The 26,995-nt window shown below is 38.1% G+C and overlaps 1 protein-coding gene across 7 annotated transcripts in view; it reads right to left on the bottom strand.

The window, feature by feature from the left end:
* Window positions 1–26,674, bottom strand: part of SNCA (synuclein alpha) — a 122,332-nt gene extending 95,658 nt beyond the window's left edge. Inside the window, exons 1-4 of one of the 7 annotated variants that reach the window (XM_037046105.1) lie at window positions 26,603–26,674; window positions 24,049–24,194; window positions 12,471–12,512; window positions 8,643–8,785 (exon numbers count right to left, since the gene is read on the bottom strand). In XM_037046105.1, coding sequence (XP_036902000.1) covers window positions 8,643–8,785; window positions 12,471–12,512; window positions 24,049–24,169 — 306 coding nt within the window. In that variant the 5' untranslated portion in view covers window positions 24,170–24,194; window positions 26,603–26,674. The other 6 variants (XM_037046103.1, XM_037046108.1, XM_037046101.1 and 3 more) reach the window with 6 other exon arrangements.
* Window positions 26,675–26,995: the final 321 nt, after the last annotated feature.

The raw sequence follows: 26,995 nt of genomic DNA, 5'->3' as shown, positions 1-26,995 counted from the left end.
TCATTTAACTTACACTCTGATTCTGTGCGACGGCTGGCCAGTTACAGATGAGCGGCTTTGGTTTAGAAAGGTTAAATGAGTGGCCAGAGGTCTGGCAACGTGTAATTGAACAAATTAACCTAAAATCCATGCCAGTAAATAGACTAAAAACATTTTGAACTCATTTAATCCAACACTTTCATTTCACAGATGAAAAAATCTGTGCTCAGACAGGTGAGAGGACATCACCCAGCAAAGGAGAAAGACGAGACCAACTCCATGTTCCCCGACTTGAAACTCATGCCCTCCACACACAGCCATGCCTTCCCCATATATGGCTGAATCAAACACCGCAGGTGATCGAAACAGATACAGAGCAGCTTTAGTCAGAACACTTATGAACCGGCTTTACTGCAAGCTCAAAAATGTTAATTCCCTTTTGCAGAAAGAATACCGTGGAAGAAGTTTTGTTATTAGAAGCAGTTATTACTATTTAGTGGAGATTATTTTTAAAGGAGCTATTGTACATGAGTATTAAAAATTAAAATAAAACATTTTAAGTAACATTGGGTGCTTTGCATGGCAATTACATTAATCCTAAAACTCTGTGACACAGTGGGAAGTGCATATCCACAATTCTCTTAGAGACACCAATACTATCCATTGAACAAAAACTAGAGCTTCAGGTGAAGTTACATGACAAGGATTAAACCTGTGTGGCACTAGGGTATATTAAAAGAGTGATTTTCTGTTTTTTGAGGATTCCCAACAACCAAATAGGATAAAACGTATGTGTGAGTGCATGGACTGGAGCTGATTTGCTATAGTGGATGGTGAGACTCACACAATTCCTTTGTGAGCATAGGCAGTTAAGGTCTGTTTGAGGTCCTTAAATGAAAAGTTCACATGTTTCTTGACAGTCCATAAAGTTGCGACAGAATTTATCTTTACAAATTGGATTCCAAATAGATTCATGATAGTGTGTTACTATGAAGAACACAAGAGAAAGGTAAGGTGGTGTCCACCTCCAATTAGGAAGATAAAATATTTATTTCTTCTTTTCATTTTTTTCACTTATTCACCTAATTGTTGAATAACTAATTATTCAACAAACATAATTTATGATTCAGTGTTCTTTGCATTAATATACAATATAGCCTTAATAAGAATAAATACTACTTTTGGGGTATTTATAAATATCTGTTAGCGACTTAAATATTCAAATGTTTGGTAAAGATTTAATAAAGCTCCTTATAAAAGAATTATTCTCTGTTTGAGTTGACAAACTACTCGTTTTCCTCTCACAGAAGAACAATTGGATTGATGAGATGGATTGTCCAACCGTGGTTCCCACAATTATGTATTTGCATGCAAAACACAACTGGTACCTCGTTTACCTTATCTATATTTCTTGAATTAAAGAAAACATATTCTGCCCTGGCTGGTGTAGCTCAGTGGATTGAGTGCGGGCCTGCCAACCACACGATCGCGGTTCGATTCCCAGTCAGGGCACATGCCTGGGTTGCAGGCCAGTTCCCAGCAGGGGACTCACAAGAAGCAACCATACATTGATATTTCTCTCCTTCTCTCCTTCCCTTCCCCTCTAAAGATAAATAAAATATTTAAAAAAAAAGAAAACATTCTATCCTAGATTTTTTGTATATTTTGAATATCTGAGAGCCACAGGACCTCTTCTCTTGACAAAGCAAACACAGCAGCAGTTGTCTTCCTGCTTATTAAAAAAACTAAAATCTAATTTTTGAAATAGAAAATATCAAGTTCTTTCGTTTTAGGGATAAACAAGTTGGTTATCACTGAAGCCCGGGATAAGACTATTGTATGTGATAATATACAATAAGCACATCCTAAGATCTGTTTACCTATCACCTAAACATATTAATGTCATTTTTCCAGGTTCTCCATTGAATTACAAGGAGAAAATATGGCTCAGATGGTGATAGAAGTTAAAAAAAAAACCACCTAAGTGTGAAATCATCCTACATGTAATAGCCTCAGATTAATAAAACACTATAAAGTGTGTCATGTTTATACGTGAAGAGACATCACCAATAGACATTAGCACATGCATAGTGAAGATGGGTTTGAAAGGTATAATCATTGCTCTCACACTGCATTCAGCAGAATTTTAATCCATCTTGGGCATATAAGAAGCAATAAACCAACAGCACAAACATGATTTAAGGCTGTTGTTAGTGTGCCTTGCAGCATTTCTATCATACTCTTGCTGGAATACATTTCTTTAACAAACAATGCTATCACCACTACCAGTTCTTAGAAGACCGAAATTGAATTTGCAGAAATGGATATATTGTGTGGTTGTAGTGCTTACAGATTATTAACTACTGCTTCTAGAACTCAGTGGAAGTGTATTATGTCTCAACAGCTAAAATATTATGGCTCTAATCTCTCTATATATGAAGTAATTTCATAGTACACTGACAGAAATAAAATTTAAAGTATAATAAGCATAGAAAAATAGGTCTCCCTCATTTCTAACAGAAACTGTTTTTTCCCCTATTATAGGGAAAACAAATAAATACATGTTCTCCAAGACAAGAGATGGGTCTTTGACACAGTGGGGAGCCAGTCAATCATCACCCCTGGCCTGCACAGTTTTGAAGGCAGGAGCCGTCCACCTGTTACTCACTTTTATGTTCCCCACTGTACACAGTTGAGCATCCAGTACATGTCGTGCCCATTCAGTGACTGAATGCTACTGAATTTCAATAAAAACATAACTATGAGCCCATGTTCCTTACCTCTTTATATATAATTAACATGTACTTTTCTATTTACAACTATACAAGATTAAGGGTCATTAGGCACCATGATTCATTCATCCTCAGCCCACTGAACTATATATTATTAGATACAAAAAAAGCCCATCATAATGGATGTGTTTCTAAGTGGAGACAGTGTATCTAACATTAGTAGACTCTCACATGAGTATAAAATATTGATTTTTACATACCACATGTCAAAATACTACTGATTTTATACATATATATATAGAAAAATTATTAGTTCAATTTGTCTTTTCTTTAATTACCACATTATTTTTTATTAAAGATTGCAATGCTATTAATAATGTATATATAACCCCCACCTGGAATACAAACCAGAGACAATTCATTGTGCCATAAATCTCTTAGTTTTTAGGTGTAAATATACTAACAGTCACATTGGTTATTTTCTGAGATCAAGCACAAAGGCAAGAATCAAACTTTTAATTGTTTGATACAATATATTAATCATCTTTAAACATTTATGTTTTAGATTTTACAGTAGTTTTTCATTACCATTTATCCTCTCATACTCTCTTCCACCTCCACCCATCTCTCGCCCCCTCGTAATCACTGCACTGTTGCCTGTGTCCATGCACTATAAAATAAAATAGTTCACAATCTTGACATCTCCAATTACCTGCTGATGAACGATGCTAAGATTACACCTATGATCTGTGTATGCTTCTTCAAAGAAATCTGGAAGGTTGCCTGTGACCTTTGGCTTATTTGTGAAGTCAACATACAATGACTTAGCTGATGGCAACAGCCATCATCTGATTAATCATTTAATCAGATGGTCCATAACACTCAAGTGTTTAAAAATAAATTTGCATAGAGCTAAACATGAGAGCTCTAGTAAATCAAAGGAATTAAGCAGAAGAATGCTTAAATGTTATAGATCATAATGTCAAACCTGACATTTTTCTATCCTGCTTTGTTGTATCCATCGAGCAGATACTTGGTTAGCTCTCCTCTTGTGAATTACGGCAGCATTACAGAATGTACAGAGGTCTATTCACTTGAAATCAACATTGGTCCGTGCTGGAGATTGTAAAAGTTGTTTATAATCTGATCTAATGTTTCCACATTGGCACTGTTTAGGAACTCCCTTCTAATTTTGAAGAAAATACAGAGAAAATATATGAACCTGAGTACATCAAAAATCTGAGGCTATAAATAGTTCAAACTTTTTCCTTCATGAAAGCTATTAATCTCTATGTAGATTGGTCAGTGCCTCCATGGGATGTCTTTAACAAAGCTGACTGCTATACTATTCACTAGGTAGCAGATTTGTCATTTATTCAAAACTTTCACTCTCTGTATATCTAGAAAATAACAAAAATGTAAACTTCAGGGATCCTGAGGGTCCGACTCTTGTAAGGCATTCCAGAGGGCATGAGAGAAACACTCATGTGTTCACCGAGGATCTGAGCAGAACCACATACAAAGCCCTGTTGAGGAGTTGAGATGGAATGAACGTCCTAGTGATGAGCTGTGTGTTTTAAACTTGGTGGCACTGGAGAATACCTCCTGTCAAGTTACTTTCTGTATATAATATTATTGGAACTAGGAAATCACTTGTTCTCAGTGGGAAACAAATTTTCTCCATATAACATCACTGTTTATTTGAACTTAAAACTTGAATACTCCTGCTGATGTATTTGTAGTCTGTTTCTACTATGCCAATCAAATGAATGAGCTTCAGAAAAAAATTATAAGGCTGATAACCACTTCTGTGCTCACAGGTAAAAATATAGATCAGAAGATGTATTATTCTGATATATTAAATAAAGAAGCTAATAATATTTGATAAAGTAAGTACATAAAATTCAAGGCATCTTATTTGTCTAACATCTTACAATTAGAAATTATTTCTAAGGGTGGATTCATTTGTATGATGAAATTCACAAAAATGCTTAGGTATCTGTAGTAATTTCTCCCTGTTAACATCAAAAAGAGATACACTGAATACATACACCAAATACAGCACCTCACAAAGAGATAAATTTAGCAAAACAAAAAAAACAAAAAAAAGAGACAAATGATATATGAACTTACTAGAGCTCTTGGTTAAATACAAACAAACCCAAAAAGAACAAAATGCAAGAAAGATAAAAAAGAAGGGAGGGAGGGAGAGGAAGGAAGGAAGGAAGGAAAAAAGGAAGAAAGCTTTGTCTCCTCAATCAGAGTTATGGGCCAAATATCTTCAAAAGGCATGAAGCCTAAACACTAACACGGCGATTCCTCTTCAGTCATTCCTGGTTTTCAAGAGAGGCTCTGACCACCAGGACAACAGCACTGCCATGAATCCACTCTACAAGCTAACACTTAGTAGCCCTACTTGTCACATCCATCTTGTCCCAGACCTCATGAAATACATCACTAAATCTTGTTGATATTACCTTCTACATAATCTTTGAATTAACCCATTTCTTTCCTTTCCCCCATCAACACTGTATTTTATTGGCATATACATTCATCTCCTCTTTCCATCACAACCCACTAAATGTCCCTGGTTACCACTATGAGCATCCTTTAATCTGTTTCCTTCCATTGAGGCAGAGACATGTTTTCAACATGCAAACTTACAACTTGACATAAAACTTGCTTTAATGGGGTCCTTTATTCTTAAAATAATGACCAGCATTCTTATTGCAGACAGCCATAATGTGGCCCCGAACAGTTCTCCAGTCTCTTCCTCCTAATTTCCTCTGGCTGCCAACACAGCCCTCTGTGATTTGCTATGGTCCTCTGACAACACACAACATTTCCTCGCGTTTTCACTTGTGCCTGGAATGTTTTCCTTCAACTCGTGCTTGTTCACTAGTTGCCAGTCATTTTTTTCCCTTTCAGACCTCGGCTCAAACACACTCCCTCAGGAGCCTTTGGGATGCACTCTCCTGCCCCTGTCCTACAAGATCTGTGTTAAGTTGCCTTTTAGCTACTCTCAGCATTAGGCACTCCATAGCAGTCATCACAGTTAAAAATTGCACACTTATTATGTGATGATTAGTACTGATCTTCATCACTAAAATACATGCTAAATGAAGAGACAAACAGGGTAAGGTTGTCTCATTATTTTAACCTCAATATCTCGCAAAGTTTCTGGCACACAGTGAATAAGCACTACTTCTTAAAGCATGAGTTCCTCAATGGTGTTAGTAACAAATGGTTAAAACAACAATAAATTACTTATTTCCATTTACCAGAATCACTTTGATCAGAATTTGAATGATAAAATTAAATTATTTCAAATTTTCTAATGGATGAATTCAATCACATTATTTAAACTCCCAAGATAATTTTTTTGGCATCCCATAGGTGTGACCACAATGAAAGAAGCTTATTGGTATCTTCCTTAAGTTATAGAGATTCAGAACTTTATTGCTAAATTGTGCTCTAACCAATTTTCTAGTGTAGTTTCCTTATTTGATGAGAAAGAGTCAGGAGATCTGCAAAAGGCCATCCAGTCATTTAGTAACAGAGCAGGGATGAAAGTCTGCCATTTTAACTCCAGTTCGACGTTTTGTTTTGTTCTTCCCTACAACTATGTTGCAATTTCTAGGTTTTATGGCTTCATTTTTATATTAGAAATTTGTAAAGAATCTAAAAGTACCCCAAAGGGGAGATATCTCCAAATGATTAATTTTGTCACACTATTTAGATTTCTGCCTTAAAATATTTAAATAAATAGTGGTATTCTAGATGGGTAAAACACAAGGCCAGCTTTGTAAGAAATAAAAACTTTCACGCCTTGTTTGCATTTTACATCGTAAGCTTTAAAGGGGGGGGGCAGTGAGATGTGGTACATGTTTCCTTAGTTTCTTATATTCTAAAGCAAAGAACTTCTCCAGTGAAATCTGGCTGTCATACGTCAGTTTATAGGAACCCAAAGGAAGCCAGTTTATGAGAAAGTGCTTGGGGCAGAGACGTAATGGATGGGAAAGCGCTCCCGTCTGTTCTGTCTGTCTGTGTGAGCTCGGACTGCTGACTGCTCCCAGTAGATTTCGCATTTCTCAACTATAATCAGGGGATTGGTCTCAGTCATGGGCTCTGTCTCTCAACAGCCTTCCTCAATCCCACTCAGCTTCTGGTGTGTGTATGCAAGTATGTATTTTCAAGAAAATGGGAGAAAGATGGTGCATAGCTTCTATTAGATTGGCCAAAGGGTCTGAGACACAAAACTGGTTAATTATCTCTATGCTAATATCTTAAGTTTCCTATAGCTTTTGAAAGGTAATAAAGCCATAAATGTAATTTTCATTTCATACAGAAAAAGGGAATTAGTATACTTACTATCACAAGGAATAAGAGTATTTGAAAAGCATATTCTGCACAAAGGAGTACTACTATTACCAGCCATACATGTAAGTATTAGCTAAAGAACTTCACTATGATCCCAGTCCACATTTTCCATAATTAGCATCAATTACCCCAGACAACATAACTCCATGCAATAAAATCTAAATATGTTCAGGTTGTTAGTCCTAACTTTACACTATCAATGTTGCCATGACCCACCAAGGTAGGCCTGCTGTACAGAATTACACGGAGTGGAGACAACTCAGAGCAGTGTGCCAGCAAACGTGGCTACTTTCTTACCATTTTCATGATATCTATTCCAAACCTTTGTCAGTTACAACTTTTGGATGCCTGAATAGCCACACTTGCTAGCTCTACAATCATTAAATAATTACACAAAACTGGAAGTCACTTTGCCTATTTACTTTCTTCCTTTCCTCCTTAATTTAATAAATATGCATCAATTGTCTACTACTATATGTCCATCATATTTCTGCACCCTTGGGAAATATTGGTGAACAAAATATATTCTACCCTCATGGTACTTAAAGCAGAAATAAGATAAACAACATACATATAAAATAACTTATTTACTATTTTAAAGGGGATAATGCTCTAGCAAAAAAGGAAAAGAAAATAAAGGGTAGGGAGATCAGGACCACCCCAGGTGAGGAGAATGATGCCCACTGTAAACAGGTGCAGGCAGGCCTCACTGAGAAGGTGTTGTGAACAAAGGCATGAGGAGTGAGGGAGTTAGTCAAGCACGTGATCTTGGGGAAGAGCTTTTCAGACAGAGGGAGAAGCCAGGGCAAGGGCATGCTTGCCTTGTTCAGGGAATGGCAGGGAGGCAATTGTGGCAGGGAATGAGCAAAAACCGCTCTGCTGCCTTGGTCATTAAATTTATAAAATTTTATCCTACATTTGACACTTTTTTTCCTATTACTTTTCCTGGTTAAGAAGAAAGTAATGATATATTTTATATAACTGCACTAGAGTCATAGTTGGAGCAAGAATGCAAAGTCAAAATTCTTCTAAGAATTTTAAAATCACCCAAAACCATGATTTCTGATTGTGGTACATTTTAAGTATCTCAGTTCCCGGAGATCTATTTGCCAATAAACTGTTTCATGATATTTAAATACATCATATAATAGTATGTCATTACAAAGAAACCAAGTAAAAGATGTTCATTTTGAAAATTTAGAAAATAGGCACAAAGTGATTTGTTATATTCTGATAAAGAAAAATTCCAAGATTCATGGCCAACATGAAAGCACCCATTCTTTCCGAAATGCCACTGTTGCATTTATAACCGCGTCCATTTCATGAACTTTCTTCCAGAAAATGAAACAATCGTGATTATTGTACAATCTTCATGGCACTTATCTGGGTTGGTACCTCAAAAACCAACACTCACATAAAAGCAGTCCTTTCTGTTGGGGAGGGCCTGCCCTTCCTCCCAAGTAGGCATCTCATTCCTGTCTAGAGCCGTGCACAGAAACACTCTGCGATCTCACAAGCTACGAGTATAACGTAAAGTGAACACAGCCATACCTTGCCCAACTGGTCCTTTTTCCCAAAGCCAGTAGCGGCTGCAATGTTCCCTGCTCCCTCCACTGTCTTCTGTGCAACTGCTGTCACCCCTGTCACCACCGCCTCTCCAACGTTTGTCACTTGCTCTTTGGTCTTCTCAGCCACTGGGATAAATCAAGAGCAATAACAGGTTAGGAGATGATGGAATGACAGCAACTTAAAATAATTTTACTTCCACTACGTGGCAAGTTCTAAAGGCCTCTACTTATAATACCATCGATAGCTGAAGGGTCAGAAGAAATAAAAGCTATAGAGCTTTCTAAGTGAGTGTGGACACAAATATTAAATCTTTGCTAAGATATTTTGGCTTGATCACTAGAAGTTACTTCACATTTAATGATCACAAATTTATTGCCAGGAGCAATGTGAGTTTGGTTTGCCTTTCATTAAGGAAAGTTTGCAGAAAGCTATGCTGACAGGTGCAGTTACACTTGTAGCAGACTCGGCCTGGAATTTATTGCTTTATTTCAATTTCAGTGCCAACTCTTTTATCTCACTGAAAGGATTCATTTTCACCACCCTTTCTGAGTCACGTGATACATCCATGCTCATACACACCACTATCAGAAAGAAGCAGTACAGTAAGGGATGATGATGAGGGGCCCTTGACCCTTCCTTAAAAGTTCAGGTAGTCGAAACAGAAGGGCTCTTAACAATAGGACTGATTTTGAAGAGGTTTGTTGAATACACTTAAAATTTCTTTTCACAAACCAAATTAATTTCAGTAGATTTTTTAACATAAGTTAATAATTTAGAAAATAGTATCAGTAGTTTAGGACTGGATGCAGAGGCAGAGATTTAATCTTATATCAAAAATTCTCCAAGACACTCTTCCATATAATTGCTGAATTGATCTTTTCATGTTCCCTCCATGCAATTACCAAATAAAGAAAGCACAAATGTCCCTGGCTGGTGTGACTCAGTGGGTTGAGTGCTGGCCTGTGAAGCCAAGGGTGGACAGTTTGATTCCCAGGCAGGACACAAGCCTGGGTTGCAGGCCAGGTTCCCTAGTAGGAGTTGAGCAAGAGGCAACAACACAGTGATGTTTCTCTCCTTCTCTTACCCCCTCCCTTCCCTTCTCTCTAAAAATAAATAAATAAATATTTTTTTAAAAAGCACAGATTAAAAAGGCTGTCTTGGATAAATAAAGAGCTATATGATAGATAGGCAAAGAACAAGAGAATCTGCTCTTTTAATAATGTCAAAGTCAATACAGAAATAAAACAGCCTCCCTTTATCTAAACCTTGTAACATTTTGCTCATAAAACCTCGGCCTTGTATCTCTTATTGTTACCCATGCAATGTTTGCCTTCTTTTCTTTTTGTTCCACAAACTCATTTTTTGTCTGCTTTTTCCCCATGTTTCAGGAAATTGGGGTTTGGGGTGATATTTTCTTGCAGACTATATCCTAAGCAAATAGAGACACTTTTATTTACTATACTTTGTGCTTGTATACATACTCTCTGGATAATTCCCAGTCTGAGGAACCCACGGAGTTTTACCATGTCCTCTGCTAGGTCTAATGGGCCAGCCATATGATTATTGTACAGATTTCATGTCACCAGTTGGGCAAGGCTAATGGTTAAACAGTGTGGACAAAGCAGCTGGGTTTCATATATACTACTAGGTCACTGCAGTTATGGGGTCTGCAAGGACGAAGGCTTACTCCTGGTCCTAGGCAATGGGGGAGGAAAGGAAGTGGCCCTAGAGTCTAAAGCCAGAAAGAGCACCCAGCGGGTGTTGCTGAGTATGATGAGCCTTTTACTACCTCTGGGATATTGCTGCTGCCTGGTAAGGAGTAATGGCTGTTTCCAACGCAAAGTCAAATTAAAATGCCAATGAAAAGCTGTACTGGAAATTTTGTGTTTCTAAGCATTTCTGAGTGTTTATCCATTAAAAATAGCACATGAAAAGTACATTTTATTATGCAGTTAATGTGCTCCAGGGTCATTTTTATCCCTAGGAACATGAATAAAAATTTTGCTTGAAATTAACATTTTCTTGTTACAAAATCATAAAGACAAAAGTAATTATTTCTTTTTAAAGGCTCATATTTTTGCCAGCTATTTCCTTTTACAATACTTATTTATATATAAGTATATGTAAACCTTAATCTATTTTAATGAACATAAACTGCATGATAAAATGTACTTTGTACTTTACTATACGTTCATTAGAGTTTAAGAATAACTAAATTACCTACATTACAAAATGACAAGGTATACATGTAATAATAATAAATACATTTTTAAAATTTTCTGTAGGACTTGATTTATCTAATGGATTTATCCATTAACCTTGACACTTATTTTCCTGTTTAGCCTTTTATACTGTTTCTCTGTTCATTGACATCTCAACCCAAGGGTGAAAAACAAGAGGAAAAGCAACACACTCAACTTAGTACATTTTGCAACTAATAAATGCATTTCATTAAGGGTAAAACCTTATAACCAGGGTCAAACAGGATACTTTCTTCCAAACCAATTGGTGGTATCATATTCTGAAACGCTTACTTTTTTTCCCAAGTGTGCCAGTCTTCCCCACCCGGCTCCCAGAGCCCCGGTGGGGAGCCATGGTCCCTTTCAGACAGCCCTCTGTCTGCTTAGGTCAGAAGCTGGTGTCAGAATTAACACCCACCTCAACTGCCAAATTTTATAGAAACCTCTCCTCTCAACAAGTGTCCTGGTCCCCACGCCTGTGATCCCATGAAATTTTAAAATGCATCTTCCCTATTGAGCCCTTTATGATGCACCATCATTCCCCAGTGTGTCTGTCTACCTCCGCCAGTGTATTTTGAGGTCATCAGATTAGAGATCCTGTTTCATTTTTCTTTATATTTAATTTTGCAGTAGATGCTCAATAAATAATTTTAAATTCATTAAAAAAATTTCCTGTATATCTGTGATTAATATATTAACATCAGTAATCAAATTTATATTTGATTTTGACTAACTTAATAAAATTCTAGGAAGGAACAAGGCACCAACTTTTAGAATACAGTAAATCTAACCTTTCACATTAAGCAAAATTCTATAATTAAGATCTAGTTTTAAATTGGTATACAAATTAAAATTTTGGAGAAAATAAAGAACAGTATATTATAAAGCAATTAAGAAACTTTAAATTAGAACATGTTGAAGATTAAGTGTATTCATTATATATAGTAAATTTCTTTTTATAAGAATCAAAGCCTTCAGAAAATCTCCAATAGTAGAAATTTCTTTACACCATATGTTTATTAGGGGAAAATGAGTAAGCTGATGTAATTTATTTTTTGATCTTTAAAGCAACTTCAAAGACATCATTTAGTAAGTCCAGATTAACTACACTATCATATCTTCCTATAATGTGATATATGAAGGTGACAACTGAAATAATAATGTCCTGACATAAAAAAAGATGGGGTTTTAGTAGAGTTTTGTGGATTTTATCTTGAGGTTACCTAAGTGGGAAAATTTATTTTCCTTGAATTTTGTAGGCAGAAAACTCCTGACCTCAGTCAGAACATTCCATTTCTATACTACTTTGTAAATTAAACATAGCTGGTCACTTCAGAGTCATCATTCTTGACAGTTAAATATATTGATTTATTCAAATATTTATATAAATATTTATCTGTTTAAACATATTTAATAAAGAGCTAAGGTTACACAGAGCTGATTTTCCTTAGACTGCTCCTCTACAGGCGCAGGGGCTGTTCACAACTACATCCTGAATGACTGGTGGTGGATCCCTGCAGCTCACAGGGCACTGCCCCATCACCCCTGGGTATAAACCCGTGAAGCTTACCTGTTGTCACACCGTGAACCACTCCTTCCTTGGTTTTGGAGCCTATTAAAAAAATTCAAAACATAAGTCTCAAATTGGACTTACATTGCTAATATCTCATTTTAAATATAACTAATCAAAACAAAATTTCAATCTGTAGAAGCCCATATACAAAGACACATTGGGGCAAAAAAAACCTAAACCAAGGAAATCCAGCCATCACTACGAGTAGGAGGAAGTAGAGCCAACAGGAGGTTCTCTCCAATGAGGGGTCTGGCACACGGGATGACTTTCTATCACCTGGTATTCTACTGCACATATCGCCTTATAGAGGGAGGGGGAACAAAAGGAGAAGTGACAGTGGGCCTGGGTGGGGAGACAATTTGGGATTCAGAACTGGAGAGGCTTCGTGACAGGACAGGACAACAGGAGTCAGTGGGCCCAGGAAACACTAGTAGAAGGGGGTGAGAGGAAACCAACATTTGTTGAACATCAATTATGTAAAAGTCATTTTATATCTATTTCATCTTATTTGATATTTGTAACATCCATTTCTTATACATGCATTTTGTTCATTTCACATATGAAAAAATTACAAATAAAGGTTAAATATTTTTCTAAAGTTGCACAGGTAATAACTGGCTACAAGCACATTCACATTAAGGTCTCGATGACCCTAAACTCATACTTATTCCACTGAGCCAAGTGAACCTTCTAAGAATAGATTGTTTCATCATTCACGTATTGCTAAAACTAGTTTCAAGATGGAGAAAAATACAAACTTGCGCCAAATTTTGACCATCTTTTATGAAAATAATTTATTAATATTTGTTATTAAAACTAAGTTTGTCAATAATTTTATTTATAAACATTCTAATGTTAGAGTTTTCAAGTGTAATTCATGCCAATATTTTAATATTGAGATGAATATTTAATATTTTATACTTAAATGTATAAATATGTTTATATACTTTATATATCACATATAATAAATATTTAATATCTATTAAATATTTTTGGAGAAAAATAACAAGGAATTGCAGATTCGCTTGAGAACTACACTATAAGTCAAACAACATAATTCTATCAGACATAGGAGAATCTAAAAAAATGAAAACAATCTGTGAAACAATGTAAACCTATATTTTGATATTAAGATTGTTACCAATCTTTAGTTTAAAAATGCACTCTTTTGCAAAGCCTTACTAAGTATGATAGAAATAACTGTTAACACATTTTAAATAAAAGGAAAAAAGTATAAGAGAGCTTCGGTTTCCTTACCAACATAATTCCTACATAATGTTAATTAAATAATGTCTAAGAAGCTGGCTCATAAACTGGAGAGCACAACAGAATTAACTGGGTGAAACTGAGGTAAAATCGTTGACTATGAAGTTGGAGCCTCAATTGTTCAGTAAATAACAGGTACAGATATTTGCCTTATGCAACAACTCTCATAAGCTAAGTCAAGTAATTCATATGTTGAATCTGAGGAACACTGATTTGAGGCAGTTTCTAGTTCCAAATTTACTCAAAATTTAGAAATATATAACTATAATTTAAATAATATAATGATCAATAAGATAATCTAAATAAATCATATGGAAAGAATATGGAAAATATTCTTTGAATATATTTATAAAAATAGGTAAATATGACACTAAGTGACATTTGCATGTATATTTAAATTTATACTTTACAAAATCATCAAGGAAAGCTTCTACATTTAATAAAATTATTCAAATATATTTAAGAACTTCCAACTTGTGAACATTTAAAATCTCCAATAAAAACAAAACATCATGAGTGGATCAAAAAACTGTGGTACATTTACACAATGGGATACTATGCAGCAGAAAGAAAGAAGGAGCTTTTACCCTTTGTGACAGCATGGATGGAACTGGTGAGTATTAAGCTAAGTGAAATAAGCCAGGCAGTGAAAGACAAATACCATATGATCTCACCTATAAGTGGAACATAATTAACAAAACAAATGAGTAAGCAAAATATAAACAGAAACATTGAAATAAAGAACAAACCGACACTAACTGGAGAGGATCGGGGAGGGGGATAATAGGGGAAAAAGGGGGAAGGGTTGCCAAAGAACATATATAAGACCCATGGACAATGACAAAGGGGGTTAGGATTGAGGGTGGAAGATGGGGGTGGGTGATACAGGGGAAAGTGCTGGCAGAAAAATGGATGCAACTGTACTTAAACAACAACAAAATAAATAAATACATTTTTTGAAAAAAGAAAATAAAACATAAATGAGCATTTGAGATCTTGCTCCCCAGCCTATATCTTCAATTTTGGTCCAAGTAAACTCATAAAATTCTAAAAAAAAAAGCCCTATAGTTTTTTACTTAAGAACATAAGCCTCGGATTCAGATTTTCTGTACTTAAATATTCACTTCACCACACACTAAGCAAACATACATCATTTGGTCAATATGAAGATCAAAGGAAATACATAAATATCTTAAAACAGTGTTTAGTACATAGTGAATGCTTTTAAATAAAACTGTTATTTTTGGCATATAATGTTTGTAAAGAAATTTGCAGTTTGAAACAAATGAAAATTACCGAATCATAAATTCATATAAATGAAACTGTGCAGGTATTAAATAAATATGTAAAAAAATACAGGATAGGTGTTTTATATATATATATATATATGTATGTATGTATGTATGTGTATATATATATATATATATATATATATATGATGTCATGTGTGTGTATAAGCTGAGTTGAAGTTGTAGAATGTGATCTTAATAAATGAAAAACATTACAATAAAACAATGGTAAGGATTACCATTGTTCCATAACCTTAAACTTCTTTTTGTTAAAAACTTAAAAAACTCTAAAAGGACATACATGTGGCCAACAGACATATGAAATGATGCTCAACTTCACTAATCATCAGATAAATGTAAAATGAAACCACAATGAGATACCATCTTGCACCTCTCAGAATGGCGTTTATCAATAAATCAACAAGTAATAAGTGCTGGTGAGAATGTAGAGAAAGAGGAACCCTTTTGCACTGCTGCTGGGAATGCAGATTGGTGCATCCACTGTGGAAAGCAGAATGGATGTACCTAAAATATTTAAAATGGATCTGCCTTTTGACCCAGGAATCCCACTTCTTGGAATATATCTAATGGAACCCAAAACACCAATTTGAAAGAACATGAGTACCCCTATGTTTACTGCAGTGTTATTCACAATTGCCAAGATACACAGGCAGCCCAAGTGTCCATCAGTAGATGAGTGGGTAAAACCACTATGGGACATTTACACAATGGAATACTACTTGGCCATAAAAAAGAAGAAAATTTTACCCTTTGTGACAGTATGAATGGACCTGGAGAACATTATGCTAAATAAAATAAATCAGTTGGAGAAAGACAAATATCATGTGATTTCACTTATATGTATGTGGAATCTAATGAACAAACTAAACAGGCAAAATAGAGACAACTCAGATGGAGAGCAGGATGACAGCTACGGTTGGGGGAGGTGAGGGGGTGGAGGGATTTAGCAAAAAGGAAAAAGGAATCACATACATGGACAACAGTGTGGTAAGTGATGGGGTGATGGAAGAGGTTATAAGGGGATTAAACAGTAATAGAAAAAAAAACAATAAAAATTTTCAAAGAAAACCCCCTCCTAGTACGCTACAATTTAATACATTAAAATTTCAAGTTTTATTTCTTTGTGAAAAACTGAACAAGTACTTTAAACTCTGCTTGTCTCTTTATTCTTATTGTAAGTGTATAACTTCTTACATGGAGCAAACATCTTTTCTAGGTCTTAGAAAATGTGTAAATTTGTAAACTTGAATCAGTTTCCCAAATGTTACCCTTTGTACTTTTAGTGTCATCTCTGACTATTCTTTTAACATGAGATGTTCCAGTGGCACCACTTCCTCTGATGCAGCTTCACCACAGGCCTCACAGCCATTTTTACATGCCTGTTGCTACCGTCACCTTCCATAAGTTTCTCTGGCTGCACATCTAGAGTGTCGTGAACTCTAGCCCTGTCAGTATTCCCACGGTCAGCTATTTCATCCATAAATAAATGTACACTTGAATCAAATTCCACTTCCAATATTTCTCACTTTATTATTTATTTTTGCTGCACTTCCATCATTTTGGGCCAATTTCCTCTTTCAATTATGTATTTTTGCAAAATATCCCATGAATTTTTTCACTGGGAGCAGCAACAGAACCATGGGCTTTGCTGTCTATATGAACTGAATAGATGTTCAGTGATCAATCACCACCAGACTTTGAAAAAAGCCATGGAATCTGGCCATAAATCATAATATTTTTCTGTTATTTATAAAGCAATCTAAGGGCTGAAGAGATAAGAGCAGTTTGTACTTCATGCAATCGCTCACAGTTCATGTGTCATTAACAGAAATTTGAACCGTGCTGTTAGGAACTGGTATTTTTAATGAACTGTGACTGAATTCGTGTAGCCTGGAACTATGTTAAGTGAAAACAGTCTGTATTTGAGAGATTATTTCTTATCACTATCCATCCGTCACCTCTTGGAATTCATATTTTTAAAAATGACTAACTGATTACCAGAAAGAAACACATAACAGTTGGTCTGTAGTCTTCCCTTGCTTCCTTAGTATACCTGAGGATTGATCTTTGACTATATCATGAAACGTATCCTGAACCAAAAATAAATGATGAACAAAAGAGGTGAAAGAGGATATCGCTGTCTTGTCCCCAATCTTAAGGGGAATGCTTTTAGTTTTGCCCATTGAGTACGATGCTGGCAGTGGATTTGTCATATATGGCCTTTATTATGTTTAGCTATGTTCCCTCTATTTCCACTTTGCTGAGAGTTTTTATCATAAATGGGTTCTGGATTTTATCAAATGGTTTTTTTTGCATCTATAGATATGGTCTGCTTTCACCTCTTATTGAACGTGGTACTGGAAATCCCAGCCATACCAAGACAAGAAGAAGAAATAAAAGGCATCCAAATTGGAAAGGAGGAAGTAAAAATGTCTTACTGCAGATGACATGACACTGTACATAGAGAACCCTAAAAATCCCACTAAGAAACTACTAGAACTGATCAATGAATTCAGTAAAGTAGCAAGATACAAAATTAATATCCAGAAATCAGTTGCATTTTAATATGCCAATAATAGACTATCAAAAAGGGAAATTAAGAAAACAATCCCATTCACAATTACTTCAAAAAGAGTAAAATACCTAGGAATAAACCTAACCAAGGACATAAAAAACTTGTACTCAGAAAATAATATGAGACAGAAGAAAGAAATTGAAGAAGATCAAGTAAGTGGAAGCACATACTGTGTTCATGGATAGGAAGAATTAAGAACATAAAAATATCCATACTACCCAAAGCATTCTACAGGTTCAATGTAATTCCTATCAAATTACCAATGATATATTTCACAGGACTAGTACAATTATTTCAAAAATATATATGGAACCACAAAAGGCTCTGAATAGCAACAGTGATCTTGAGAGTAAACAAAGTTGGAGGAATCATGCTACCTGCTATCAAACTCTACTATAAGGCCATATGATCAAAAACAGCCTGGTACTAACATAAAAACAGACACAGATCAATGGAACAGAATAGAGTGTCCTGAAATAAACCCACACCTTTATAGTCAAATAATACTTGACATAGGATGCAAACACATACCACGGGCTAAAGATGTTTATTCAATAAATGATGTTGGGAAGATAAATGCAGAAAAATGAAACCAGACCACCTTCTTATGCTACACATAAGAATAAATTCAAAGTGTATTAAAGACTTAAATATTAGAATCAAGCTGTAAATTTCTTAGAAAAAACATATGCAGTAAAATCTTGGACAAGGCAAGTAGCAATGTTTTTTTCTGAAATACCTCCTCAGGCAAGGGAAACAAAAGAAAAAAATAAACAAATAGGACTACATCAAACTAAAATGGTTTTGCACAGCAAAGGAAAGCATCAACAAAATAAAAATACAACACACTAAATGGGAGAAATTCATTGATATATCTGATAAAGTGTTAATATCCCAAATTTATAAAGAACTTATAAAGCTCAACACCAAAAAACATACAGTCCAATTAAAAAATGGGTAATGGACGCTCATAGGCACTTCTACGAAGAGGACATACAGAAGGCCAATGGATATATGAAAAGATGCATAACATCACTAATCATTAGAGAAACTCAAATTAAAACCACACTGAGATATTACCTCACACTGGTCAGAGGAGTAACCATCAATAAATCAACAAACAAGTGCTGGTGAAGACATGGAGAAAGGGGAGCCCTTTAGTACTGTTGGTGGGAATGCAGACTGGGGCAGCCACTGTGGAAAGCAGTATGGAGATACCTCAAAAATTAAAAAGGGAACTGTCTTATGACCCAGCGATTCCACTTCTGAGAATTGATTTAGAAAAACCTAGGGCATTGATTCTAAGGAACATAAGCACCCCTATGCTTACTGTGGTGTCATTTACAATTTCTAAGATAAGCAAGCAGCCCAAGTGTCCATCAGTAAATGAGTGGATAAGACAACTATGGGACATTTACATGGTGGCATTTTACTCAGCTGTAAAAAAAGAAGAAAAATTTAACCTTTGTGAAAACATGGATGGACCTGGGTATCATTATACTAAGTGAAATAAGCCAGTCAGAGAAAGACAAATACCATGTGATTTCACTCATATGTGGAATCTAATGAACAAAATGAACAAGCAAAATACAGACTCATAGACAGAGAGCAGGCTGACAGCTCTGGGGGGGGATGGGGTCAGGGTGGAGGGACTGAGCAAACAGGACTCATGGATAGGGACAACTGTGTGGTGATTGCCAGGGGAAGAGGGTATAAGGGGAATAAATGGTAATAGAAAAAATACAATAAAAAATAAAAGGATCAAGTGAAAAAAATAACCAGAAAAGAAGAAAAGATAAATGAGTGTAAATAAGATTGCTTCTTGTCAAAAAAATCACCTGTTGTTTGCTGCTAATTATTCATTTTTATCTAATTAATGATTAAACTTTAACTGACGAGTAACTTGTAATTAAAAATATACTACTACAAAATCCGTGCCAAGTGGCTATGTGAATAGAAAGCTATGAAAGCTGAAGACACACAGGAACTAACACTCCCTGTTGCCGTGGCCGACATGTATCCTATTCTCCCTCATGACTTCACAAAACTGCACAGTGAAATAGTTGGAAGTAATGCCTGGTAGTTTTAAGAACTCAACTATGCTATTGCTCATGTTATGTAGACTTTTTAAACTTTGTACGAGAAAAGCACATTGTGAGAGGTTGATATCAATCCATACTCATACCCACTACTGTTTAGTAAGCAAAGTGGCGTTAGAAGACTTTTGAAGATTATTTTTCTTTACTGTTATACTAAAGACCATCTGTTTTTGAATCTCACTCTCAATTTATAATTTCTCAGCCATTTAATTGAGGATAGCTTTCCATTAAACTGAAGTCTATTGATTGAAAACTTGTATACATCACAAAAGGAGAAAATCATAAAAAATAACACTGATTCTTATAATAGTTCTTCAATTAGTCAAAAGATAGTTTTCAAAAGTATAATGCTATAAAAGAAAAAGATTTCTTATGAAGTTTATGACAACAGGCAAACTTGTTCAGCCCATAGTGAAATTAGAAAATGTTCTTTAGTCACTTATAATTTTTTAACTAGTTATTTATAATAGATACTAAAGTAACTGTATGATACTTTAATAATGAATACCTGTCACTAAACATTCGTCCAAGACTATGTAATGTCCAACATCAACAATGAACCCTGAGGTAAACTATGAACTCCGGGTGATGACGGTGTGTCAGTGTAGGTTTATTAAAATTGGAACAAATGTGCCCCTCTGGGGAGGGGTGTTGATAATGTGGGAGGCTACGTATGTGAGGGGTTCGGGAGCACACAGGAAACCTCTATCTTTCTTTCAATTTTTCTGTGAACCTGAAACTGCTCCAAATAATAAAACACTTAATTTCTTTAAAGTACGCTATGTAACTCCTATGTTCTCTTTTTATCATGATATTCTCACAAAAACTCTGCAAGGTAGTGCAGTTGTCTACATTGGGGGACATGGTACTCAGAAAGCTTAAATAATTTCCTCAGTATCCTAGAGGAAATACATGATGTGGCCTGGACTAGAATTTAGGTTTGTTGAATGTAAAATTTATGTTCTTTTTACTTTACGCAGAGTCAGAAGGTTACAGCCAACAAGCTATATTAACTCACCACTGGTTTCGGTAAGAATAGTTTTATTGGAACACAGACACACTAATTATTATCTATGGCTTCATTCACACTACAATAGCAGAGTTAAGCAGTTGAGACAGAGATATTAGAGCCTAAATATTTATTATCTAGATATTCACAGAAAGTTTCTCAACAACTGTTCTATTGTATCTTCTTATGGTCCCTTCTTATCCAAAATCCTGTGCTTGGGTTCAACTTTTAATTAGATGTTAGAATAAAACTGATAAATAATTTCTAGAACTTACTACATATCAAATACCATAATAGACATTAAAAATGATTTTTAAATGTAACACATAAACAAATTACAACATTATATAATAACGCTAGAGTGAATAACAGAATTCACCTCTGAAAATAAAATTTTACTTTTCCAAACTCACAGTTAACAATAAAAACAAATGAAAAGTTTTTCAAGTAAGAAAAACTTGTTTGTTACCTAGAAAACAGCAAATGTTTTCATTTTAAGTAGTTTCTGGACTCACTACAAACTAATCAAGTGAATGTAAACAAAAAAATGTTTAGCCCTGCCTGGTGTGGCTCAGTGGATTGAGCACTGGCCTGAGAACCAAAGGGTCACCAGTTTGATTCCCAGTCAGGGCATATGCCTGGATTGTGGGCCAGGTCCCCATTTGGGGGCTTACAAGAGGCAACCACACAGTGATGTTTCTCTTCCTTTCTCCCTGCCTTTCTCTTTTTCCCCTCCCTTCCCATCTCTCTAAAAATAAATAAAATCTTTTAAAAAATCTTTTAAGTCATTAAGTTTTAAAGTAACTGAAATCAAAGAATATTTGTAAGCACATACATGCACAACTTGAGAAACTGAGGCCAAATATAAAAATATTAATTATCTGCCTGTCACTGATTCAGTAGTCCAAATTCCATCTAAAGATATAATTTATACTTCAAAACAGAACTTGAAATTAACTTACCAATTTTTCTCTTGTAACACTTCCATTGATTTTCTGAAAATGTTTTAAGATCAAGAAAGTAACTAAATTGAAGATTTGTGTTAAGATCAACCAATATAAAAGAGTCTATGAATAGGGACTAAAAAAAGAGAAGCAATCATAAAACTCATTTTAAGAATAACTGTCCTCTAACTCATCTGTGTTGGAGAGACAGAGTAGCTTTCTTTCACCACAGACGCAGGCGTGGTACCCTAGACCACTCCATATGCTCATCCTCCACCTGTCTGCTCATTCTGTGGCTCCTGCTGCTACGGGGGCCACCAGAGAGTGTGGACGAGCTCAGTGAAGCAGAGAGCAGAGGAGAGGCAGAATGGGAACGTGCATACATGGGTGTGTGTGTCCCTGTGGGTGAGTGTGTGTACATATGTGGGTGTCTATTCCTTCCCCCAAAGAATCTGAAGTTTGTAAGAGTAATCCCAACCTAATAATATGGTTTAAGATAAGACAACAGAGTCAGGGTCTTCATGAATACCCCGAGGTGGGAATTTAAGGAAAGGTAGAAATGATAAGCATCAATCTCATTATTTATTTTGTATATCATTTGATAAATGAACTATATAAATGTCTAAGATATTAGTAGCAACCCTCAAGTACTTTCTTGAGCTCTTATTCCCCAGCTTGCCATGTGGTCCCAAGGAATCCACCAAAGACTTTTATGTCCTTTGTTTTTCAGGTCTTCTTTTAGGTACTTTAAAAAAAAAAAAAGAATACTCTAGCCCTGGCTGGCGTAGCTCAGTGGATTGAGCACGGGCCTGCGAACCAGATGATCGCGGTTCGATTCCCAGTCAGGGCACATGCCTGGGTTGCAGGCCAGTTCCTTGCAGGCCAACTACCAGCAGGGGACGCACAAAAGGCAACCATACATTGATGTTTCTCTCCCTCTCTCCTTCCCCTCTAAAGATAAATAAAGAAATAAAATCTTTTAAAAAAAAAGAATACTCTAAAATTATTCATAATGACAGAAGAAACCAAAGACCCATGAATGATTTTGATTTTTAAAAATATTATTTTTGAAAAGACTAATTTTTAAAAAAACATTTTAAATAGTCCTTTATGTACATAAACATTTTTATTTTATTTTATGTTTAAACTTTTTAAAAAGATTTTATTTATTTATTTTTACCTTTAGAGGGGAAGGAGGGAGGGAGAGAAACATCAATGTATGGTTGCTTTTTGTGCATCCCCTGCTGGGAGTTGGCCTGCAGGGAACTGGCCTGCAACCCAGGCATGTGCCCTGACTGGGAATTGAACCGCGATCCTCTGGTTCGCAGGCCTGTGCTCAATCCACTGAGCTACACCAGCCAGGGCATAAACATTTTTAAAGTAACAAAAAAGTCCTAGATATTACTATAAAATTCAGTAATCTGGAAAAATAAAAGATTACATTCACTTTTTAATATTAGCTCAAATATACACATTCACCTACCCACCCATAACTCTGATCCAGTCCATTCTTTTGACAAGTGATGAGGCAAAAATGAATCAAGGGAGAGATACCAACATTTAGAGCACTAATCATCCTAACTCATTAGTTACAAATAAATATCGAAATGACATTTGTGTATTGTAAATTGTGCTGCTATGAACATTGGGGTGCATAGGTTCTTTTGCATTGGTATTTCAGGGCTCTTAGGATATAATCCCAGCAGTGGAATTACTGGGTCAAAAGGCAGTTCTATTTTCAGTTTTCCGAGGAAATAACATACTGTTTTCCGCAGTGGCTGCACCAGTCTGCATTGGCACCAACAGTACATCAGGGTTCCCTTATCTCCACAACTTCACCAGCACTTGTTGCTTGTTGATTTGCAATAGCCACGTGCTGGAAGTAGCCTAAGTGCCCATCAGTAAATGAGTGGATAAAAAAAAAAAAACTATGGTACATTTACAAGATGGGATACTACTCAGCAGAAAGAAAGAAGTAGCTCGTACCCTTTGCAACAGCATGGATGGAACTGGAGAGCATTATGCTGAGTGAAATAAACCAGGCAATGGAAGGCAAGTACCATATAATCTCACCTAGAAGTGGAACCTAATCAACAAAACAAACAGGTACAGAAAATATAACCAGAAACATTGAAATTAAGAACAAACTGACAGTAACCAAAGGAGAGGTGGGAAGGGATAATGGGGAAAAGGGGAACAGTTGTCAGGAATATGAATAAAGGACACATGGGCAAAGCCAAAGGTGAGTAGGACTGAGGATAGGAGTATGGATGGCTGGGGTGGAGCAAGTGGTGAGAAGAAAATGGAGACAACTGTGCTTGAACAACAATGAAAACAAAAGATGGGGAAAAATGACATTGAGGCTCACCCACCTACGTAGAGAACACCTTCTTTTGTCTTTCCTGCTGCTTCTGCCACACCCTGCTTGGTTTTCTCCGCAGCAGCCACAACCCCCTCCTTGGCCTTTGAAAGTCCTTTCATGAACACGTCCATGGCTAATGAATTCCTTGAGACCACACTGGAAGACACAAAACACACTTCGGATGAGAACTTTTGGGTAAAATAAAACAAAACTAGAAGCACCTGAGAGAGAGAGATCAGTAGAACTCCAGAAAGTGTGGAGGCTCTTTTAAGTGTACCCTTATTTCAACCATTGAACAAAGAAGCTTTTTTTTTTTTAGCTTTTCATTAAAAATTGAGCATGCCCCATCCATCTTGGCTAGTACAAGTCTAGCTGCCTCGACATGGATTAGGATGAATCATCTCAGCTGTGGTTACTACATTTCTGAGGTGGAGTTGCAGGAGAACACGGACCCGTCTTTCAACTTCCAGGGTCCAAACGGTGACAGTATAAGTTAGAAGTACGTTCAGAAGACGACCCTGGAAAAGAAAGGGAGCTAGCTGGGGCTCGGGGTCAGGGGCACTCCTCAAATGAATCCCAGACGAGCTGTAACAAACAGGTCGACCAGGAGAGAGGAAGAAAGAGATCTGTCACCCTGGGTGTGGCTGAACCTCCGGCCCAACGAGAGCCCACGGGTCCCAACTCTAATCCACCCCACCATCCACCCCCACCCCGGGCTATCTACCTCGAGCAGGCGCTTGTTCTCAGCCTCCTGCAGACTCCACACCCCCGCCTGCCGCCCGAGGGGGCGTTCTCCGCGAGCTCGGACGCCTCTCCCCACCCCGCTCCCGCACCTGTTAACCCCTTACCACCTGTTGACTTGCCCACTCTGCACTTGCATTTATTTATTTGCCAAACATGGTTGGTTTGATTACTTTACGGAGAGAACCGAGAGGGAGGACTGGAAGAGAGAAATGAAGTTGGATGCTCAGGCTGCATCCAGCATCCGAGCCTTTCCTGGAGGAAAAGCGCGTCCCGGAGAGGCCGGACCTCTCGGCCTCTCGAGAGGAGGGAAGCCACTCAAGAGGGAGGAATGCCTGGTCCCCTTACGCTCCTCGAGCTCGCCCAGCTCCAGCGCGACTCGGCACCGCGGGTCCCTGCTGCGGCGCCACCCCGCTGCCCAGCGCCCGCGAGGGGGCCCCTTCCCCCAGGCGTTCTCCAGGGTTTGCGGAGCTGCCCGCTTAGATCCGCAGGTGCTTACCCGAGTCCCTCTGCTCCTCAGAAGTCCGATTTCCCCTATTCCCTTAAAAACGTTTAATCAATTCCCAAGTAGTATGTGAATGGAAAGAGGGGGGATTGGGAGCTCTGGTTAGGGAAGAAGGGCAGCGGCAGCACCAAGAGAGGGTCGGTGCCGGGAGGAGGCTGCCGGGAGCTCGACCGAGGGGCGAGAGGCCGGGGGCGTGAGCACGACCCCACGAACCTGTCGTCGAACTGTCACTCCCCGTCCCCAGCACAGGAGGACCCCAGAGAAAGCGACGGGGGTCGAAAGGGAAGGCGGGGAGAAGGCAAAGGAGGGTGCTGAAGGCAGGGCTCGCCGGTCCTCGGGTCTGCTCTAAAACCAGCACACACCTCACCCCGCGTGGCCGCTCTCGGTCGCTCGCCCCCTTTCTTGGGTTCCCTTCCCGTCGTTGCGATCTTCCTCCTCCTCCTTTTTCTCCTTTTCTCCGCGGCTCACCGCCCCCGCGGCTGATTTGTCAGCGCCTCTCCCCGCCCCTCGCCCCGCGCAAGCTGCTAGCCGCGCCGTGCGCCTCGCTCCCTCGGAGGCGGACGGGGCGGGGGAGGCTGCGCCCCGATTCCGGGCGCCCGCGGGGTCCCGGGCGGCGGGCGGGGGCGGGGCTGTCGTGGGCTCCACCGCAAGTTCAGGGTCGCGGGGACTCCGGTGGCCACCCGGGGCGTTTAGGGTTGGGCTGACGTCTTTCCCACCTTCCCATCCCCCCCGCCTCCCCAGTCTCTGCCTTTCCCCGGGTTTCACGCAAACCCCTTTATCAGAGCCAATTTGGGGGCGTGGGGCCCTAGGGATCAGCCGCCAAAGATAGAGTCATCCTCTCGGGGAGCTGCTGAAGGAGGCAGAGGAGTCAGAAAAGTGCTCACAGAGGCACCGCGGAGAGCTCGTTTCCCTCGTGAAATCTGATTCATGGTCTTAGAACTCGAGGTCGACGGTGCTTTGGCTCAAACCCCCTCGGGACTTGGGTCGGCTCTCCGCCTCGCCTGGGGCGGAGAGGCGCCGAGTAGGGAAGAGTTACAGGTCGGGCGGTGGGGGGAGGCTCCTCAAATCCTCTCTCCACCCCACTATCACCATTCTCCTTCCCACCAATCAGCGCCCGCCAGGCGCAGGCTTTCCCACCGGCTGAATAAGGAGTAAATACTCCCCAGCCCTCGAAACGCAGCGGGCGGTTGCCTTTTCGTTCCCCAAGTGAAATTCACTTTCCACACGCAAGTGCCTGGACGGAGGAGACAAGTCCAGCGTGGTTTTCCTCTTCCGAACGACCACATTTGATTAGTCTTCTGCCCCCTCTGAAACGCACCTGTCACCTTTCTGACTTCTGACCTGGCTTGCTCTCGGAGCTGACAGGACGCGGGGACGTGCAGGCGCAGGTTTGAAGACAATTGCTGCGCTGCTTAGCGCCTTCTCCCCGCTTGCAGAGCGGGAGGGAAAACAGCTGTTTCCGGATCGCGTCAGAATAGAGAACCAAGCTCCTCCCTCTAAGAATGCCTTTGATTTCTTGGCCTGGGAGGATGATTTTAGCACTGCAAGGGAAAACAAGTCTGCCGTGGTTTTATTTTGTTTTGTGTTTATTTTGAAGGAGGGATGCTTTCGCTTACCCCTGCACTTACTTGGGTCTGAAATTTGAGAAATATGCAGTGTAACTCTACAAAACAAGTCTTTGAAACCAAAAAGGACAGGAAGCAAGTATATG

Source organism: Sturnira hondurensis, unplaced genomic scaffold (assembly GCF_014824575.4).
Source record: "Sturnira hondurensis isolate 20B ecotype Veracruz unplaced genomic scaffold, ASM1482457v3 Scaffold0004998, whole genome shotgun sequence".
Taxonomy (NCBI): Eukaryota; Metazoa; Chordata; class Mammalia; order Chiroptera; family Phyllostomidae; genus Sturnira; species Sturnira hondurensis.
The sequence above is the reverse complement of the archived record's forward strand: the minus strand, read 5'-3'. Positions and strand labels throughout refer to the sequence as shown.